Source organism: Ranitomeya variabilis, chromosome 8 (assembly GCF_051348905.1).
Source record: "Ranitomeya variabilis isolate aRanVar5 chromosome 8, aRanVar5.hap1, whole genome shotgun sequence".
Taxonomy (NCBI): domain Eukaryota; kingdom Metazoa; phylum Chordata; class Amphibia; order Anura; family Dendrobatidae; genus Ranitomeya; species Ranitomeya variabilis.
The window spans coordinates 11,275,717-11,298,016 of NC_135239.1; the positions used below are offsets into that span (position 1 = coordinate 11,275,717).

At 48.6% G+C, this 22,300-nt stretch overlaps 1 protein-coding gene across 4 annotated transcripts in view; it reads left to right on the forward strand.

Annotated features, from left to right (window-relative positions):
• The window catches only part of ADGRL4 (adhesion G protein-coupled receptor L4), a 167,604-nt gene that overhangs the window by 140,648 nt on the left and 4,656 nt on the right, over nt 1-22,300 (forward strand). For all 4 annotated transcript variants that reach the window (XM_077277710.1, XM_077277712.1, XM_077277713.1 and 1 more), the window contains 2 exons: nt 2,181-2,272; nt 3,911-4,079. In XM_077277710.1, coding sequence (XP_077133825.1) covers nt 2,181-2,272; nt 3,911-4,079 — 261 coding nt within the window. The remainder of the gene's footprint in view (nt 1-2,180; nt 2,273-3,910; nt 4,080-22,300) is intronic.

Below are 22,300 nucleotides of genomic sequence, written 5' to 3' on the forward strand. Positions count from 1 at the left end.
AACTTTCTATAAAAGATACAATAACATAAAGAATTCCACCAAATACAGAATCCTCAGCATTCAAAGGACAACTCCAAGAACGAGACGTGGTGGATGATGGAGATCACAGGACGGACTCGTCACTGATCTGTAAATGATTAAAAAGCAAAACAACATTTTCTAAACCTCCTGGATTTATTTATTTATTCTGAAGTCTGAGACACGTGCAGAAATCTCGTCACCTTCGGCCTCGGCCGCTATCACCGAGGCTATTAATGGCCGTCTGAGGAAGGTTCTGCTCCCGAATGCTGAAATGCAATGTGGTGCAATTTTCAATGATGAGACGTGCTCAGTTGTGGCCAAAAGTTTTCAGCTTCTCGCAAATTTAGATCTTCACAGTTTGCTGCAGCAGAGGTTTCAGAACCTTTCGTCAGATGTTTCCAGGCTGATTAATTCGTAGGTTCTCAATGGGACCGAGATCTGGGGAGTTTCCCGGCCGAGGAACCAAAATGTCAATGTTTTGTTCCCAGAGGCAATTAGTTCCATTTTTGCCTTGTGACCTGGGTTCCATAATGCGGGAAAAAGCATCATCACCGCATTGTCCTGGATGATGGGAGAAGTTGTTCTTGGAGGAGGTTTAGATCCCATCTTTATTCAAGACTGTGTTTTTAGGAAAAATTGTGAGTGATTCCCCTTAATGGATGAGAAGTCCCCACACATTGTGAGTGATCCCCTCCATGGATTAGAAGCCCCTACATTGTGACTGATCCCCTCCATGGATGAGAAGCCTCCACACATTGTGAGTGATCCCCTCCATGGATGAGAAGCCCCCACACATTGTGAGTGATCCCCTTCATGGATGAGAAGCCCCCACACATTGTGAGTGATCCCCTCCATGGATGAGAAGCCCCCACACATTGTGAGTGATCCCCTTCATGGATGAGAAGCCCCCACACATTGTGAGTGATCCCCTCCATGGATGAGAAGCCCCTGCACATTGTGAGTGATCCCCTCCATGGATTAGAAGCCCCCACATTGTGAGTGATCCCCTCCATGGATGAGAAGCCCCCACACATTGTGAGTGATCCCCTCCATGGATGAGAAGCCCCTGCACATTGTGAGTGATCCCCTCCATGGATTAGAAGCCCCCACACATTGTGAGTGATCCCCTCCATGGATTAGAAGCCCCCACACATTGTGAGTTATCCCCTCCATGGATTAGAAGCCCCCACATTGTGACTGATCCCCTCCATGGATGAGAAGCCCCCGCACATTGTGAGTGATCCCCTCCATGGATGAGAAGCCCCCGCACATTGTGAGTGATCCCCTCCATGGATGAGAAGCCCCCGCACATTGTGAGTGATCCCCTCCATGGATGAGAAGCCCCCACACATTGTGAGTGATCCCCTCCATGGATGAGAAGCCTCCACACATTGTGAGTGATCCCCTCCATGGATGAGAAGCCCCCGCACATTGTGAGTGATCCCCTCCATGGATGAGAAGCCTCTACACATTGTGAGTGACCCCTCCATGGATGAGATGAACCCACACATTGTGAGTGATCCCCTCCATGGATGAGAAGCCCCCGCACATTGTGAGTGACCCCCTCCATGGATGAGAAGCCCCCACACATTGTGAGTGATCCCCTCCATGGATGAGAAGCCCCCGCACATTGTGAGTGACCCCCTCCATGGATGAGAAGACCCCACACATTGTGAGTGATCCCCTCCATGGATGAGAAGCCCCCGCACATTGTGAGTGACCCCCTCCATGGATGAGTAGACCCCACACATTGTGAGTGACCCCCTCCATGGATGAGAAGACCCCACACATGAGTGGTCTCAGGACCCTTTACTGGCGGCAGACACAGGATCAGAGTGGCATCACCTTCTCTTCTCTGAACAATCATCTTCTAGACGTCCCCGGCAGTGTGAGGGTCTTCATCACAGAAATAACTCTTCCCCTTTCCCGCCGTCCTCTGCATTCCGATCCCCGGACTTCTGCAGAATCTCTCTGTACAGGGATTGGACTGTAGAGGACTGAAACAATGATTGTGTTCTTGATATAAGACAGAGTTTTACATTATGGAAATGACGTTTTAACTGGTGTTAAAGATAATGATACATGAAGGAGGACTTTGTGCTGTTTATTATGTGCATATTCATTGCTGTTCTTCTCTCTTTGCATTGTGACATTTTCAGGTGAACCTGATGGCGTTTGGAGTCATCATCTACAAAGTTTTCCGTCATACTGCCATGTTGAAGCCAGAAGTTAGTTGCTACGAAAACATAAGGTAAAGGATGAAGGTTTAGGTCATAATGGCCAGCTTATAAAAATAAAATACAAGTGTGATAAAAACATTTAGCTACAGTGGCTTTGGAAAGTATTCACCCCATTGGCATTTTTCATATTTTGCTTCCTCACAACCTGTAATGTCGCAGTTTTTTTGCCTCAGCAAACAATAAATAGGAGAAAATAACTGTAATCTTGTGGGTGCATGACTATTCACCCCGGATTACACAAATATTTACATACAGGTTATAATGTAACAAAATATGCAAAAAGCCAAGGGGTAGGGGTGTGAATACTTTTGCAAGTCACTGTAAAAATACAAATAAAAAAAAATAAACAATGAAGAATTCCTATGGAAGAACACGAACCTCAACTCCATCATCTTTCTGTGACTTTTTACCTGACCTCAGGGTTGTGGGCCGTCATGTGGAGCGGACCCCCGGAGAGCATGGTCCTGCAGTCACTGTGTCCCATTTTTGCTTCTTCCAGCTGCAGCCAATTGTCGCTTTTCTGTCTTCTTTTTTCCTCCTCTTCTTCTTCCAAGAGCCACAACGTTTATATCTTTCCATCCTCGCAGCCGGACCACGGCTTCTTTCATGTGGGAGAGTTGTAGTTTTGAAGGACACCATTAATATTATTGTAAAATGGTTAAAAACTATTTCTGTCTTTCATTTTTGTTTTTGCGGTGTTCAATATGTGGCAAACACAATTCTCCCAGTCAGTGCGACAAACTGACAAAAAGTGATTTATTATTTTACATATGTAACATTGAGAACTTTGTGAAACTTTGGTTTGTGTTGCCATTTTCTGAGACTCATAACTTTTTGTATTTTCCCAGCTGTCGTTTATTTTGGTAATATTTTGTTGTACATCTGACATTTTCATTTTCTTTATAGCATTTATGGGGGGGGGGGTAGATGCTGCTTCCAGTGATTTGATTTTTATGACATTTAATTTACAGATTAAATAATTATATATGTTGACACGATAACACAACAATCCCAATATGTTCAATTTTTAATTTTTGATATTTTTGGATGGTGAAAAGAGTATAAGCCTTTGAACAGTTGGGAAGTGCCATATACTGGTGGCAAGTGGTCGGCTCCCAAAAGTGTTGTCCCTTGCTCCAGCTATCAGAGCCCGATCCCACCATAGGTTCGTCTGCTTGTCGGATTGCACAGACGCTTCGTCTTTTTTTCACCCCAATTGTCAGAAAGTTTTCAAAGTTCCTGGAATAAATGAAATGTAAAAGTTTGCTACAAAGTTATCACACAGATTTACATTATTAAACCATCCAGGAACAAGTGATACAGACATCCCCAGATAATTACCTTCTATTCTATATGTAAAGATTCATAACCTGCCAGACAATACAAGAAGCGTCTTCTCCAAGCTCGGCAACGCTTCACATGATTATTAAAGACAGATTGTGACCCTTGGGAATTGCTGGCAGTAGATTTAGAAGGAAGTCATATGGCGGTGCCAGTCACCGGGGTATAAAAGATCTGCAGGAGACGACTGCTGGGAGCTCGGTGATATCAGAGCACCTACGAGCCGTGCCATGATCCCCGCCTTATATCGAGATATGCCCGGCGTCCATGATTACTCCCTGTTCTAATGAATTTCCATTCTAACACAGGTCCTGTGCGCGGGGGTCTCTGGCTCTCCTGTTCCTTCTCGGTGCCACATGGATGTTTGGCGTCCTGCATGTGGTGAATGGGTCAGTGGTCACCGCGTATCTCTTCACAATCTCCAATGCCTTCCAGGGAATGTTCATCTTCATCTTCCTCTGTGTTTTATCTAAAAAGGTCGGTATAAAATATAATATAAAAATTACTTCCTGAAGACAGATAAAAGTCAGATAGATAGATAGACAGATACCGTATTTTTCGGACTATAAGGCTCACCGGACCATAAGACGCACCCCAAATTTTCAGAAGGAAAATAAGGAAAAAAATTAATATGTCAAATGGGGGTCCATCTTACAGTCTGAATTCAGCTTACCGGGGGGGGATCGGCTGCGCTGGTGGAATGTGATCACAGGGGCTGGTCGGTGGTCCAGCGATGAGATGACTCCTATCCCAGACTGGTGTGCAGCGCCCCAGAGTCCTGGTCGTTGCAGTATCATGGCTCAGCCACTAAGGGGGGCCATGGTGCGTTCGATGGCACTGAAGGAGTTCTCTGAGCAGGTATCACAGTCACCAATTCATTTCACAGCTGGGCCTCCGGGGGGAGCTAAGGGTGCTATTCATTAGGCCACTCCCCACTATAGTGGGTAAACTGGGGGTCAGGCAGGAAGTTAGTGAGAACGCTGACGGGATTGAACGGAGCAACACCCTGTGGCAGGGGGTGTTGTGAAGGGAGAGACTGTAGGGTCTCTGCCAGGGGTGGGATCCTGGCAGAGGCTTGGCATTGAAAGAACGTAACGGGTCCGCGCAGGCTCCTGGAAGCGGCGGGACTCAAGAAAGGACTAGAAGCGAGATAGATTGTGCTGAGTGAGAAACGAAGTCAAGCGAAAGGAGATACCAGTGAGGGTTGTGCTGAAAGAGGCAGCACCTTACTGAGGCGCACTACCGGTGGCCGGAACGCCGAGGAGGTAAAGAGTTTCAAGCCATACCTCAGACCTACGGCAGGGCAGTTAGCTTTAGGCGGACTGTCTCACGCATCACCCAGGAAGGCAAAGGGGGGTACCAACAGGAGAGGGGCGCAGATAGAGTCCCGGAAGATCTCCGAGCCTCCCCGTCATACGGGTGCGTTCCTACCATAGTATCTGGAGGGACGAGGAAGATCATTGCGAATTAAGTTGTTGTGAGGGAACACGAGAAACAGACACAACAGTTGTGGGGTACTTTCCGTAAGCACAGCAGGGAAGGACTGCAACACATAGCGCTAGAAGGAAGGCACCGATTTCCACCTGCAAGGAGAGCTCTGGAAGTGCCATTGGACCGGCCGGACTTGCGCAGCCTGGTGAGCCGTATTCCGGACTGAGGACCCAGAGAGCTTCAGTAAAGAGGTAAAGAGACTGCAACCTGGTGTCCTCGTTATTTACCGCGACCTGCACCCCACAACTGCACCGCTACATCGCTACCATTACAACATCACTTATTGCACCGGACGTTCCCCACTGACGGACAGGGCCACGGACCGGGTCTAGCCACCGTGACAACCCCAGGACTGAGACCTAGAGGCCCGGCTCCGGGTACCCCTCGGCCCTGCGGCGGTGTGGGGGCGCTCCAACTTGGCGTCACGAACAGGATCTACTTAAGCCTGAAGAATCAGGTCATGTGTGCCTAGAGACTGTGATTTACTGTGCTTTATTGCAAGATTGTGCTGCGCCATTAGCCGCCAAAAGTTCCCGCCAAAAGGCGCCGCCATTGCTACACCCCAGGAGAAGGAGGGTGTGTTATGGGCGGAGACTCCCAGTGTGGCGCGAGAAATGGCTACCGCCCCCTGCACTTCTGGCTGCAAAGAGATGACCTGCCCCAGAGCAGAAGAGAAACACCCCTTGATATGCAACGGCGAGAAGCTGGCGACGGAGAAGCTCGACCTCGGAGAAATGGCGGAGTTAGGTGCATGCACTGCCACCGACTATCAGGCAGCGATGATGAACGGCGAGTGCCTGAGCGAGGAAGAAGCGGTTCCGGCCTGCCTTTCTTCACCGGAGATGGACCGGAAGCCCGCGGACCCGACAGCAGAGCTACGTCCACCAATCCCGACCTCGGAGTTAGAGGAGGAGGAATCACAGCAAGCGGAGCCGAATCCGAGCATCCCATTGGAGGAGCCCCGGTCCGGGCTGCAGCCGACTCCAGTGTCCTCGTTAACGGACCGGAGCGACACCAATGGAACCACATTAGGCGCAGGTATGGCCGACGTCCCTGCTCCCCTCCACGAGCCCGCTTCCATGACCCACCTCCATCTCAGTAGGGAGCGACTTATCTCGGCAGGGCTAATGGTGCTATCCCCCGATGACCTAGGGAGGATGGTGCCGCCGCTGTCGACTGGAGTGGGGGAACCCGTGGATGTGAGCTTAGATGGAGTAGTTCTTCGGTGGGACACCCCCTGGTTTAGAGCGGATGGATCCCGGGAGAACGGGTCCACTCTTGCGGTGCTTACATGGGAACAATATAGACAGTGCTTGATTCTGCAGTGGAAAGGACGGAAAGGAGCTGAGTCGATGGGCCCATCGAAAGTACAACAACCCCCCCCGGCATGGGATGACAGAGACGCGGTAAGGCGGGGCACTGTGTTGGCCTACCATGTAAAAAGGGGGTGGGGCCTCATACACGAGCCGGGACTGGATACTGATGTTTTTGTTGCACATTGTAATGTGAGGGCTCCCTGTTGTGGCCGAAGCGGAGAACCGTTACAAAAGGGGGATCCAGTGACCTACAGCCGCCACTTGAACCCCCTCGGGTGGTATGCACGGAATGTTCGGCGGTGTATGTCTGGAGCCGCAGCACTTGCTACCCCAGACCTGGTCCCGGGAGTACCCGATCTTGTCACCATTGCAACAGTACGCCTAGTAGCAGCCCCAGAGTTGGCCAGTCGAGTCCATCTGCATGTCCGGACCGCGGACACTGGCACCACGGCGGCTGGGTTCCAGGAACCCAAGCCACCAGAAGAAGAATAGACCTCGATACCATGAAAATGTAAATAGTTAACTGTTCATTCCTTTAACTGTTCCTGTTTGCTACTAAACCCGTCTAGGGTTAAAGGTGACCCCTTGTTGACCCGGGGCCACTATTGTTGTTCTCAAAGTTTTGCACAAGTTTAAAAAAACTGCAGAAATCATGAACTGCGCATGATTCAAACTCTCCCTTGTAAAAAGTTGCACCTTCTTAAAGGTGCTCCCTACTGGTTTTAGCCAAAGACACTTTGCGAAGATATTTGCCCTATTGGTTTGAGCCAAAAGACACTTTGCGAAGATTCCTTCTCTACTGGTTTTAGTTAAAGACACTTTGCGAAGAAACCTTTCCTACTAGTCCTAGTTAAAGACACTTTGTGAAGATCCCGGGCTGGAACTTTGCATAAGACTGGTAGGCTGAGAAGACGAGCTACCTCAGAAAGACTTGGTCCCCTCTTAAAGGGGATTGTCATGATCTCAATGGCAAGAGATCATAGCATCAGCATATATAGGAACTAGCTCTTGGAAGATGGAAACTGAGCTGACCATGAACTAAACCTAACGCACAACTAGCAGTGGCCGGGTAGCATGCCTACGTTGATTCTAGATGCCCAGCACCAGCCGGAGGACTAAATAAAGCTAGCAGAGGAAAATATTAGTCCTAGCTCACCTCTAGAGAAATACCCCGAAAGGAGACAGAGGCCCCCCACATGTATTGGCGGTGAATCAAGATGAAATAACAAACGTAGTATGAAAATAGGTTTAGCAAATTTGAGGTCCACTTACTACATAGCAGAAGACAGAAAGGACACTTTCATGGTCAGCTAAAAACCCTAGCAAAACACCATCCAGAAATTACTTTAAAACTCTGGCATTAACTCATAACACCAGAGTGGCAATTCCTGTTCACAAGAGCTTTCCAGACACAGTAACGAAACTACAGCTGTGAACTGGAACAAAAATGCAAAAACAAACATGGACAAGAGTCCAACTTATCTAGTAGTTGTCTAGGAGCAGGAACAAGCACAGAGAGGCTTCTGATAACATTGTTGACCGGCAAGCAACTAACAGAGCAGCAAGGTTATATAGCGACTCCCACATCTTGATGGGAACAGGTGAACAGAGAAGATGAAGACACCAGTTCAATTCCACCAGTAGCCACCGGGGGAGCCCAGAATCCAAATTCACAACAGTACCCCCCCCTCAAGGAGGGGGCACCGAACCCTCACCAGAACCACCAGGGCGATCAGGATGGGCCCTATGAAAGGCACGAACCAGATCAGAGGCATGAACATCAGATGCATTCACCCAAGAATTATCCTCCTGGCCGTATCCCATCCACTTGACCAGATACTGGAGTCTCCGTCTGGAAACACGAGAGTCTAAGATTTTCTCCACAACGTACTCCAACTCACCCTCAACCAACACCGGAGCAGGAGGCTCAACGGAAGGCACAACCGGTACCTCATACCTGCGCAATAATGACCGATGAAAAACGTTATGAATAGAAAAGGATGCAGGGAGGTCCAAACGGAAGGAAACAGGGTTAAGAATCTCCAATATCTTGTACGGGCCGATGAACCGAGGCTTAAACTTAGGAGAAGAGACCCTCATAGGGACAAAACGAGAAGACAACCACACCAAGTCCCCAACACGAAGACGAGGACCAACACGACGACGGCGGTTAGCAAAAAGCTGAGTCTTCTCCTGGGACAACCTCAAATTGTCCACCACCTGCCCCCAGATCTGATGCAATCTCTCCACCACAGCATCCACTCCAGGACAATCCGAAGATTCCACCTGACCAGAGGAAAATCGAGGATGAAACCCCGAATTACAGAAAAACGGGGACACCAAAGTGGCAGAGCTGGCCCGATTATTGAGAGCGAACTCCGCCAATGGCAAAAAAGCAACCCAATCATCCTGGTCAGCAGACACAAAACACCTCAGATATGTCTCCAGGGTCTGATTAATCCGCTCAGTCTGGCCATTCGTCTGAGGATGGAAAGCGGACGAAAAAGATAAATCTATGCCCATCCTAGCACAGAATGCCCGCCAAAATCTAGACACGAATTGGGTCCCTCTGTCAGAAACGATATTCTCAGGAATACCATGCAAACGAACAACATTTTGAAAAAACAGAGGAACCAACTCGGAAGAAGAAGGCAACTTGGGCAGAGGAACCAAATGGACCATCTTAGAGAAACGGTCACACACCACCCAGATGACAGACATCTTCTGAGAAACAGGCAGATCTGAAATAAAATCCATCGAGATGTGCGTCCAAGGCCTCTTAGGAATAGGCAAGGGCAACAACAATCCACTAGCCCGAGAACAACAAGGCTTGGCCCGAGCACAAACGTCACAAGACTGCACAAAGCCTCGCACATCTCGTGACAGGGAAGGCCACCAGAAGGACCTTGCCACCAAATCCCTGGTACCAAAAATGCCAGGATGACCTGCCAACGCAGAAGAATGAACCTCAGAGATGACTCTACTGGTCCAATCATCAGGAACAAACAGTTTATCAGGTGGGCAACGATCAGGTCTATCCGCCTGAAACTCCTGCAAGGCCCGCCGCAGGTCTGGAGAAACGGCTGACAATACCACTCCATCCTTAAGGATACCTGTGGGCTCAGAGTTACCAGGCGAGTCAGGCTCAAAACTCCTAGAAAGGGCATCCGCCTTAACATTCTTAGAACCCGGTAGGTATGACACCACAAAATTAAACCGAGAGAAAAATAATGACCAGCGCGCCTGTCTAGGATTCAGGCGCCTGGCGGTCTCAAGATAAATCAAATTTTTGTGGTCAGTCAATACCACCACCTGATGTCTGGCCCCCTCAAGCCAATGGCGCCACTCCTCAAAAGCCCACTTCATGGCCAAAAGCTCCCGATTCCCAACATCATAATTCCGCTCAGCGGGCGAAAATTTACGGGAAAAGAAGGCACAAGGCCTCATCACGGAGCAGTCAGAACTTTTCTGCGACAACACTGCCCCAGCTCCGATCTCAGAAGCGTCGACCTCAACCTGAAAAGGTAGAGCAACATCAGGCTGACGCAACACAGGGGCAGAGGAAAAACGGCGCTTAAGCTCCCGAAAGGCCTCCACAGCATCAGGGGACCAATCAGCAACATCAGCACCCTTCTTAGTCAAATCGGTCAATGGCTTAGCAATATCCGAAAAACCAGCAATAAATCGACGATAAAAGTTAGCAAAGCCCAAAAATTTCTGAAGACTCTTAAGAGAAGAGGGCTGCGTCCAATCACAAATAGCTTGAACCTTGACAGGATCCATTTCAATGGAAGAGGGGGAAAAAATATATCCCAAAAAGGAAATCCTCTGTACCCCAAAAACACACTTAGAACCCTTCACACACAAAGAATTAGACCGCAAAACCTGAAAAACCCTCCTGACTTGCTGGACATGAGAGTCCCAGTCATCCGAAAAAATCAGAATATCATCCAGATACACAATCATAAATTTATCCAAATAATCGCGAAAAATATCATGCATAAAGGACTGGAAAACTGACGGAGCATTTGAAAGACCAAAAGGCATCACTAAATACTCAAAGTGGCCCTCGGGCGTATTAAATGCGGTTTTCCACTCATCCCCCTGCCTGATTCGCACCAAATTATACGCCCCACGAAGGTCAATCTTAGAGAACCACTTGGCCCCCTTTATGCGAGCAAACAAATCAGTCAGCAACGGCAATGGGTATTGATATTTAACAGTGATTTTATTCAAAAGCCGATAATCAATACATGGTCTCAAAGAGCCGTCTTTTTTTGACACAAAGAAAAAACCGGCTCCTAAGGGAGATGACGATGGACGAATATGTCCCTTTTCCAAGGACTCCTTTATATATTCACGCATAGCAGCATGTTCAGGCACAGACAGATTAAATAAACGACCCCTTGGGTATTTACTACCCGGGATTAAATCTATGGCACAATCGCACTCTCGGTGCGGAGGTAACGAACCAAGCTTGGATTCTTCAAAGACGTCACGATAGTCAGACAGGAACTCAGGAATTTCAGAGGGAATAGATGATGAAATGGAAACCACAGGTACATCCCCATGAGCCCCCTTACATCCCCAGCTCAACACAGACATAGCTTTCCAGTCGAGGACTGGGTTGTGAGATTGCAGCCAAGGCAATCCTAGCACCAAATCATCATGTAGATTATACAGCACCAGAAAGCGAATAATCTCCTGGTGATCCGGATTAATACGCATAGTTACTTGTGTCCAGTATTGTGGTTTATTATTAGCCAATGGGGTGGAGTCAATCCCCTTCAGAGGAATAGGAGTCTCCAAAGGCTCTAAATCATACCCACAGCGTTTGGCAAAGGACCAATCCATAAGACTCAAAGCGGCGCCAGAGTCGACATAGGCGTCCGCGGTAATAGATGATAAAGAACAAATCAGGGTCACAGATAGAATAAACTTAGACGGTAAGGTGCAAATGGAAACAGATTTACCAAGCTTTTTAGTGCGCTTAGAGCATGCTGATATAACATGAGTAGAATCACCACAATAGAAACACAACCCATTTTTCCGTCTAAAATTCTGCCGCTCGCTTCGGGACAGAATTCTATCACACTGCATACTCTCTGGCGATTTCTCAGTGGACACCGCCAGATGGTGCACTGGTTTGCGCTCCCGCAAACGCCTATCGATCTGAATAGCCATTGTCATGGACTCATTCAGACCCGCAGGCACAGGGAACCCCACCATAACATCCTTAATGGCATCAGAGAGACCCTCTCTGAAAGTCGCCGCCAGGGCGCACTCATTCCACTGAGTAAGCACAGACCATTTACGGAATCTTTGGCAGTAAATTTCCGCTTCATCTTGCCCCTGAGATAGGGACATCAAAGTTTTTTCTGCCTGAAGCTCCAAATGAGGTTCGTCATAAAGCAACCCCAAGGCCAGAAAAAACGCATCCACATTGAGCAACGCAGGATCCCCTGGTGTCAATGAAAAAGCCCAGTCTTGAGGGTCGCCCCGGAGCAAAGAAATCACAATCCTGACCTGCTGTGCAGGATCTCCGGCAGAGCGAGATTTCAGGGACAAAAATAATTTGCAATTATTTCGAAAATTCTGAAACCCAGATCTATTCCCCGAGAAAAATTCCGGCAAAGGAATTCTCGGCTCAGATACAGGTGCATGACAAACAAAATCTTGCAAATTTTGTACCTTCGTGGCGAGATTATTCAAACCTGCAGTTACACTCTGAAGATCCATTGCAAACAGGTGAACACAGAGCCATTCAAAGGAGAGAAAAAAAAAAAAAAAAATTTCAGCAGACTACTTATTTCTCTCCTTTCTCAGCCAAGGATTTTAACCCTTTAGTGGGCCGGTCAAACTGTCATGATCTCAATGGCAAGAGATCATAGCATCAGCATATATAGGAACTAGCTCTTGGAAGATGGAAACTGAGCTGACCATGAACTAAACCTAACGCACAACTAGCAGTGGCCGGGTAGCATGCCTACGTTGATTCTAGATGCCCAGCACCAGCCGGAGGACTAAATAATGCTAGCAGAGGAAAATATTAGTCCTAGCTCACCTCTAGAGAAATACCCCGAAAGGAGACAGAGGCCCCCCACATGTATTGGCGGTGAATCAAGATGAAATAACAAACGTAGTATGAAAATAGGTTTAGCAAATTTGAGGTCCACTTACTACATAGCAGAAGACAGAAAGGACACTTTCATGGTCAGCTAAAAACCCTAGCAAAACACCATCCAGAAATTACTTTAAAACTCTGGCATTAACTCATAACACCAGAGTGGCAATTCCTGTTCACAAGAGCTTTCCAGACACAGTAACGAAACTACAGCTGTGAACTGGAACAAAAATGCAAAAACAAACATGGACAAGAGTCCAACTTATCTAGTAGTTGTCTAGGAGCAGGAACAAGCACAGAGAGGCTTCTGATAACATTGTTGACCGGCAAGCAACTAACAGAGCAGCAAGGTTATATAGCGACTCCCACATCTTGATGGGAACAGGTGAACAGAGAAGATGAAGACACCAGTTCAATTCCACCAGTAGCCACCGGGGGAGCCCAGAATCCAAATTCACAACAGGGGATGTGACGAAGTAAATTTGAAAGAGATACTGTTACCGAACAGTAATGTGATAATGATGCCTTGAAAAAGAAAATGTAACTGTTTTACATGCCGAGTTATATGTGTTGAAGTTGTTGAAATGTGAAATCTGAATAATGTTTTGTAGAAAGGAAAGATGCAGAGAGCCCGTAGGGGTAGATGTAGAAGCCTGCATAGTTGAAAGTAAAAGAAGTAATAATGAAGGTGAGGATAGAAGGTAAACCCCGCGTCCCCATTGAAAAGTTACTTTGTTACTAAGGACAGAGAGTGAACCCGTAGGGGTTAGAGAGTGAGTCCTTAAAGGAGCCGAGTAGAGCGGGCTCAGAGTTCTTTAAATGAAAGGAATGTTATGTCTATACTGTGTATAGTAGCGAAAGGCAGTAGGCCCTGGCTGAACAGGGCGGTCCTGTAAAAGAAAGGAGAGGCAGTAGGTCTGGTGCCGTAGGGACAGGCGGTCCTGCAGGTTCACAAGAAGGAGAATGTAAAGTTGAAATGCCTTATAATGTGATTATAGGAAGGCCTTTGATAGACTAAGAGTGTGAGTTTCTTAAAGGCAATGTTAAGTTATTGTTCCAAAAATTGCACTAAGTAGAATACCCGGTTGGGTAACAGAAGTTATTTATGCTCTGTAATTTATAATGTTGATTATGTTTGTAACGTTAAAAGTGTCCTCACCTCCCATAAAGGGAAGCTTACTTAAGTATACTTACTGTTATTTGCACTCAACAAAATTGTATGTCTTTTTGCTAACCTGTATTGTTGTTTTTCTTCCCAGTCCCGGAGTACTGTGTTTAACCAGGGGGGAGTGCAGCGCCCCAGAGTCCTGGTCGTTGCAGTATCATGGCTCAGCCACTAAGGGGGGCCATGGTGCGTTCGATGGCACTGAAGGAGTTCTCTGAGCAGGTATCACAGTCACCAATTCATTTCACAGCTGGGCCTCCGGGGGGAGCTAAGGGTGCTATTCATTAGGCCACTCCCCACTATAGTGGGTAAACTGGGGGTCAGGCAGGAAGTTAGTGAGAACGCTGACGGGATTGAACGGAGCAACACCTGGTGGCAGAGGGTGTTGTGAAGGGAGAGACTGTAGGGTCTCTGCCAGGGGTGGGATCCTGGCAGAGGCTTGGCATTGAAAGAACGTAACGGGTCCGCGCAGGCTCCTGGAAGCGGCGGGACTCAAGAAAGGACTAGAAGCGAGATAGATTGTGCTGAGTGAGAAACGAAGTCAAGCGAAAGGAGATACCAGTGAGGGTTGTGCTGAAAGAGGCAGCACCTTACTGAGGCGCACTACCGGTGGCCGGAACGCCGAGGAGGTAAAGAGTTTCAAGCCGGGCAGGGCAGTTAGCTTTAGGCGGACTGTCTCACGCATCACCCAGGAAGGCAAAGGGGGGTACCAACAGGAGAGGGGCGCAGATAGAGTCCCGGAAGATCTCCGAGCCTCCCCGTCATACGGGTGCGTTCCTACCATAGTATCTGGAGGGACGAGGAAGATCATTGCGAATTAAGTTGTTGTGAGGGAACACGAGAAACAGACACAATAGTTGTGGGGTACTTTCCGTAAGCACAGCAGGGAAGGACTGCAACACATAGCGCTAGAAGGAAGGCACCGATTTCCACCTGCAAGGAGAGCTCTGGAAGTGCCATTGGACCGGCCGGACTTGCGCAGCCTGGTGAGCCGTATTCCGGACTGAGGACCCAGAGAGCTTCAGTAAAGAGGTAAAGAGACTGCAACCTGGTGTCCTCGTTATTTACCGCGACCTGCACCCCACAACTGCACCGCTACATCGCTACCATTACAACATCACTTATTGCACCGGACGTTCCCCACTGACGGACAGGGCCACGGACCGGGTCTAGCCACCGTGACAACCCCAGGACTGAGACCTAGAGGCCCGGCTCCGGGTACCCCTCGGCCCTGCGGCGGTGTGGGGGCGCTCCAGGTGCAGCAGGTTCGGCGGTGCTTGTGGTGCGGGGGCTCCGCCAACATTTTCTGAAAGCCTGGAGTCCCCGCACATCCATGGCTGTGATGCGGTAGCCCCCTGAAAATACCATCCCAGGTTGCTGTGGCAGGTTCGGCGGTGTTCAGTGGTGCAGGGGCTCCGTCGACATTTTGTGAAAGCCCGGAGCCCCCGCACTTCCGTTGCTGCGATGGATGGCCTCCAGGAAAATGGCCACCAGGGGTGGAGCATGCAGAGATTGAGATCTCGGCACCAAGATCTCGTCTCTCAGGATCTCAGGACAAGATCTCGCTGCCGACATCTCAATCTGCACATGCGCCGCTTCCGGCGGCCATTTTCCTGGAGGCCATCTATCGCAGCAATGGAAATGCGGGGGCTCCGGGCTTTCAGAAAATGTCGGCGGAGCCCCTGCACCACTGAGCATCGCCGAACCTGCCGCACCAGCCTGGGAAGGGAGTGTGATCATCGTCCTGCAGCGTCCGCCCGCTGCAGAACCGCCCAACTCCTGCTGCCGCCACACTACAAGTGCATGATATTTATGGCAATCAGATTACCTAGGTATTTAGCTGCAATTACAACAGTTCTGCATCCTAATTAAACAAATGCGCATGTTAGGGAGTGCTAAAAGACACGATGGGAATCAGGCTCCGTTCACATTTGCGTTGTTGGGCGCAGCGTCGGCGATGCAATGCAAAACGCATGCACAACGCAGTGCTTTGTGACGCATGCGTCCAACGTTACATGAAAATTGACACTTCACTTTTTTTTAATCAAAAGACGCATGCGTCGAACAACGCAGGATGACGCAGGCGCTTGCGCCCTATGTGTTTTCTATAGACACTAATGGGTTTTTTGGCGCATTTACGACGCAAGTGCGACGCATGCGTTTAAAAAAAAAATTATGACGCAGGAAAACTGCAACATGTAGCGTCCCCTGCGCCCTGTCTTTTGCGTCTATATGACATCGTAAAGTGCAAGGAAACACATACCGACGCATGTCCATGCGCCGCCAATGTTAAAGATAGGGACGCATGACGCTGCGCCCAACAACGCAAATGTGAACGTAGCCTCACTGGTACTTCCGCTCATGTGCAGATGTTCATTGAAGCCTGATAGATAATAGATAGATAATAGATAATATATAGATAGATAATAGATAGATAATAGACAATAAATAGATGACAGATAGATAATAGATAGATAATAGACAATAAATAGATAGATAATAGATAGATGATAGATAATAGATATATATAACAGATATAGATAACAGATGACAGATAATAGATAGATGATAATAGATGATAGATAATAGATAATAGATAATAGATGGATAGTATAAAGAAATTTTTTTAACTATAAATTCTTGTACAGAAGTCACAGAGGGACACATTACATCGGAATAAATCGCGAGTTAGTTCCTATGACAACAATAAGAGAAATCAAACTGCAATATGTTATTAATAAATTGAGTTAAACTGTTGGGTGAGATATAAATCACTACTCCTCCCATCCTCCGCTGTACTTTGCCTTCTCCACTGTGTGGCACTTTATTTTTGCTTTTCATACAAGACTGATATTAATCTCAGGACACTTCTTAAAGGGTTTGTATTAAGTTTAAAAGTTCTCTCCTTAATCAGAAGGTTAATCCCGGGAACAGGGATGTGCAGAGCTCTGAATGATTGAAGCGGAGGTTGAGAATGAGACCTTGCTCTATTCATTATCCATGGGACCGCCAAACATCAGGAGCAGGTCTTGTGGGGTGTTCCCAGTATACAGCAGGTCTTGTGGGGTGTTCTTGGTATACAGCAGGTCTTGTGAGGTGTTCCCGGTATACGGCAAGTCTTGTGGGGTGTTCCCGGTATACAGCAGGTCTTGTGGGGTGTTCCCAGTATATGGCAGGTCTTGTGGTGTGTTCCCTGTATACAGCAGGTCTTGTGGGGTGTTCCCGGTATACGGCAAGTCTTGTGGGGTGTTCCCGGTATACAGCAGGTCTTGTGGGGTGTTCCCAGTATATGGCAGGTCTTGTGGGGTGTTCCCTGTATACAGCACGTCTTGTGGAGTGTTCCCTGTATACAGCAGGTCTTGTGGGGTGTTCCCGGTATACAGCAGGTCTTGTGGGGTGTTCCCGGTATACAGCAGGTCTTGTACGGTGTTCTCGGTATACAGCAGGTCTTGTGGAGTGTTCCCGGTATACAGCAGGTCTTGTGGGGTGTTCCCAGTATACAGCAGGTCTTGTGGGGTGTTCCCAGTATATGGCAGGTCTTGTTGGTTGTTCCCTGTATACAGCAGGTCTTGTGCGGTGTTTCTGGTATACAGCAGGTCTTGTAGGGTGTTCCCAGTATATGGCCGGTCTTGTGGAGTGTTCCCAGTATACAGTAGGTCTTGTCGGGTGTTCCCGGTATACGGCAGGTCTTGTGGGGTGTTCCCAGTATACAGCAGGTCTTGTGGGGTGTTCCCAGTATACAGCAGGTCTTGTGGGGTGTTCCCTGTATACAGCAGGTCTTGTGGAGTGTTCCCAGTATACAGCAGGTCTTGTGGAGTGTTCCCGGTATACGGCAGGTCTTGTGGGGTGTTCCCGGTATACAGCAGGTCTTGTGGGGTGTTCCCTGTATATGGCAGGTCTTGTGGGGTGTTCCCGGTATACAGCAGGTCTTGTGGGGTGTTCCCGGTATATGGCAGGTCTTGTGGAGTGTTCCCTGTATATGGCAGGTCTTGTGGGGTGTTCCCGGTATACAGCTGGTCTTGTGGGGTGTTCCCTGTATATGGCAGGTCTTGTGGGGTGTTCCCTGTGTACAGCAGGTCTTGTGGGGTGTTCCCGGAATACGGCAGGTCTTGTGGGGTGTTCCCTGTATATGGCAGGTCTTGTGGGGTGTTCCCTGTATACAGCAGGTCTTGTGGGGTGTTCCCGGTATACAGCAGGTCTTGTGGGGTGTTCCCTGTATACGGCAGGTCTTGTGGGGTGTTCCCGGTATACAGCAGGTCTTGTGGAGTGTTCCCGGTATAAAGCAGGTCTTGTGGGGTGTTCCCGGTATACAGCAGGTCTTGTGGGGTGTTCCCGGTATACAGCAGGTCTTGTGGAGTGTTCCCGGTATAAAGCAGGTCTTGTGGGGTGTTCCCGGTATACAGCAGGTCTTGTGGAGTGTTCCCAGTATACAGCAGGTCTTGTGGGGTGTTCCCGGTATACAGCAGGTCTTGTGGAGTGTTCCCGGTATAAAGCAGGTCTTGTGGGGTGTTCCCGGTATACAGCAGGTCTTGTGGGGTGTTCCCGGTATACAGCAGGTCTTGTGGAGTGTTCCCGGTATAAAGCAGGTCTTGTGGGGTGTTCCCGGTATACAGCAGGTCTTGTGGGGTGTTTCCGGTATGCGGCAGGTCTTGTGGAGTGTTCCCGGTATAAGGCAGGTCTTGTGGGGTGTTCCCGGTATACAGCAGGTCTTGTGGGGTGTTCCCGGTATACAGCAGGTCTTGTGGAGTGTTCCCGGTATAAAGCAGGTCTTGTGGGGTGTTCCCGGTATACAGCAGGTCTTGTGGGGTGTTCCCGGTATATGGCAGGTCTTGTGGAGTGTTCCCTGTATATGGCAGGTCTTGTGGGGTGTTCCCGGTATACAGCTGGTCTTGTGGGGTGTTCCCTGTATATGGCAGGTCTTGTGGGGTGTTCCCTGTATACAGCAGGTCTTGTGGGGTGTTCCCGGAATACGGCAGGTCTTGTGGGGTGTTCCCTGTATATGGCAGGTCTTGTGGGGTGTTCCCTGTATACAGCAGGTCTTGTGGGGTGTTCCCGGTATACAGCAGGTCTTGTGGGGTGTTCCCTGTATACGGCAGGTCTTGTGGGGTGTTCCCAGTATACAGCAGGTCTTGTGGAGTGTTCCCGGTATAAAGCAGGTCTTGTGGGGTGTTCCCGGTATACAGCAGGTCTTGTGGAGTGTTCCCGGTATAAAGCAGGTCTTGTGGGGTGTTCCCGGTATACAGCAGGTCTTGTGGGGTGTTCCCGGTATACAGCAGGTCTTGTGGAGTGTTCCCGGTATAAAGCAGGTCTTGTGGGGTGTTCCCGGTATACAGCAGGTCTTGTGGGGTGTTCCCGGTATACAGCAGGTCTTGTGGGGTGTTCCCGGTATACAGCAGGTCTTGTGGAGTGTTCCCGGTATAAAGCAGGTCTTGTGGGGTGTTCCCGGTATACAGCAGGTCTTGTGGGGTGTTTCCGGTATGCGGCAGGTCTTGTGGAGTGTTCCCGGTATAAGGCAGGTCTTGTGGGGTGTTCCCGGTATACAGCAGGTCTTGTGGGGTGTTCCCGGTATACAGCAGGTCTTGTGGAGTGTTCCCGGTATAAAGCAGGTCTTGTGGGGTGTTCCCGGTATACAGCAGGTCTTGTGGGGTGTTTCCGGTATGCGGCAGGTCTTGTGGAGTGTTCCCGGTATAAGGCAGGTCTTGTGGGGTGTTCCCGGTATACAGCAGGTCTTGTTGGGTGTTCCCAGTATATGATACACTCCCTGACAGAAGTTATGTCGCTTATCCATGTTATGTCAATAAAAGCTTATATACACTCACCGGCCACTTTATTAGGTACACCTGTCCAACTTGTTAACACTTAATTTCTAATCAGCCAATCACATGGCGGCAACTCAGTGCATTTAGGCATGTAGACATGGTCAAGACAATCTCCTGCAGTTCAAACCGAGCATCAGTATGGGGAAGAAAGGTGATTTGAGTGCCTTTGAACGTGGCATGGTTGTTGGTGCCGGAAGGGCTGGTCTGAGTATTTCAGAAACTGCTGATCTACTGGGATTTTCACGCACAACCATCTCTAGGGTTTACAGAGAATGGTCCGAAAAAGAAAAAAAATCCAGTGAGCGGCAGTTCTGTGGGCGGAAATGCCTTGTTGATGCCAGAGGTCAGAGGAGAATGGGCAGACTGGTTCGAGCTGATAGAAAGGCAACAGTGACTCAAATCGCCACCCGTTACAACCAAGGTAGGCCTAAGAGCATCTCTGAACGCACAGTGCGTCGAACTTTGAGGCAGATGGGCTACAGCAGCAGAAGACCACACCGGGTACCACTCCTTTCAGCTAAGAACAGGAAACTGAGGCTACAATTTGTACAACCTCATCGAAATTGGACAGTAGAAGATTGGAAAAACGTTGCTTGGTCTGATGAGTCTCGATTTCTCCTGCGACATTCGGATGGTAGGGTCAGAATTTGGCGTAAACAACATGAAAGCATGGATCCATCCTGCCTTGTATGGAGCATCTTTGGGATGTGCAGCCGACAAATCTGCGGCAACTGTGTGATGCCATCATGTCAATATGGACCAAAATCTCTGAGGAATGCTTCCAGCACCTTGTTGAATCTATGCCACGAAGAATTGAGGCAGTTCTGAAGGCAAAAGGGGTCCAACCCGTTACTAGCATGGTGTACCTAATAAAGTGGCCGGTGAGTGTATATATATATATATATATATAGTGAAATGATATATCCACATAAATAAATAATTGCTATATATGTATTAAGTAAAAATAAAATATAAAGGTGAATGTAAGGGTGGATACAGACTGGCTACAAGGTAAAACAGTTGCAGAGCAGTCAGTGACAATGATGACCAATGACCACCCCTGAGAGCATCTACCATGGGGACGCGAGAATTCGTACTGGGAGACATTGAGAAGGCAGCCGGGACTGAAGAATGACCTGTTCTATCCAGTGGACGTCCATGGGCAGCTGTTTGGTACGCGCTGTAGCTATTTGGATAAGCTCTTATCCAAAGCTATTCACTCATCCATAGGGAAGACATAGTGTGACATCACTGTGTGCATTAATCATTTACTGTGACATCACAATGTATATTGTCTCTATTGTGTGACATCACTGTGCGCATTAATCCTGTGCTGTGACATCACAATGTATATTGTCTCTATGCTGTGACATCACTGTGTGCTTTAATCCTGTGCTGTGACATCACAGTGTATATTGTCTCTATGCTGTAACATCACTGTGTGCTTTAATCCTGTGCTGTGACATCACAGTGTATATTGTCTCCATGCTGTGACATCACTGTGTGCTTTAATCCTGTGCTGTGACATTACAGTGTATATTGTCTCTATGTTGTGACATCACTGTGCATTAATCATTTACTGTGACATCACAATGTATATTGTCTCTATTGTGTGACATCACTGCGCATTAATCCTGTGCTGTGACATCACAATGTATATTGTCTCTGGAGCGCCCACCAGGGCCATGGGGTACTCGGACCTGGGATGTGTCACGGTGGCAGTGACCCGGTCCGTGGCCCTGGGTGTCCAATACAAGGGGAATAAAGTTTATGAAAGTGTTCGTGACGCCACCTGTGGTATTCGGTCAGGGATAGCCGACGCTGCTTAAAGGGGTCCACTGGGGTGATGTTATGACAGCAGGGATGGTATGGCTTCCCACAGGTGAAGCTGGGTCCCCAGGGCTCCCGGTGTAGTAGGGACAGATGGTAGATGGTATAGAAAGAAACGGAGGACACAAGGCTGCAGTCTCTTTACCTCTTTACTGTAGAATTCAGGCAGCCACAGTCCAGGGTACCGGATCACAGGTGCTGGTATGGTCCGGCCGGTTTGGAAGCGAGTTGGGAATCCCCCTAACCAGGTGGGGTTGGAAGCCTTCCTTCTAGTCCTGTGTTATAGTCCCTTGCTGCCTTAGGCCTCTCACAAGGTCCTCACATTTTCTCTCTGTCCCCCTTTAGGTAGGACACTAACCCGCATGACAGGTAACTTGAGTCTTTTTACAGGATCTCTATCACGACCCGGACTCTATGCGTTACTGTGTCTTCAGGTGTTTATGGTGGACAGGTAAATTGCAATCTGCTGTCCGCCGGTTCTGCTATGGGGCATGAAGTTACCCCCACAACCTCGGTCTCCCGGCTACCGGTTTCATGCGCTTCAGAGTGGAATATGCTCAGTTGCAGCTTCTCCCCAGTTCTTCACTTCGCCTTTGCTCATTTTCCTCCTTCACGCTCTCTACAACTTATTCTGCTTTCCTTTTCAGGAGCTGCAGCACCTCATGTGGCTGCACAGCCCCTCACTTTCCTCACAGAAGCTGCAGATCTTCTCGTCTGCACGGCCCCTTTCCTCTGTCTCTCTCACAGACTGACTGACTTCAGTCCCTGTCTCTGACAGACTGCTCTGACTTTCCCTCCTGCCCGAATATATATATATATATATATAGAGAGAGAGAGAGAGGAGCCACCCACAAGCTGGATCAGAGCTCCCCCTTCTGGTCTGGAGTAAGAACATGTTGCATGTTTGTGAATACCTGTTAAAGGGATCCTTCCTTGCTTCCAACCATGACATC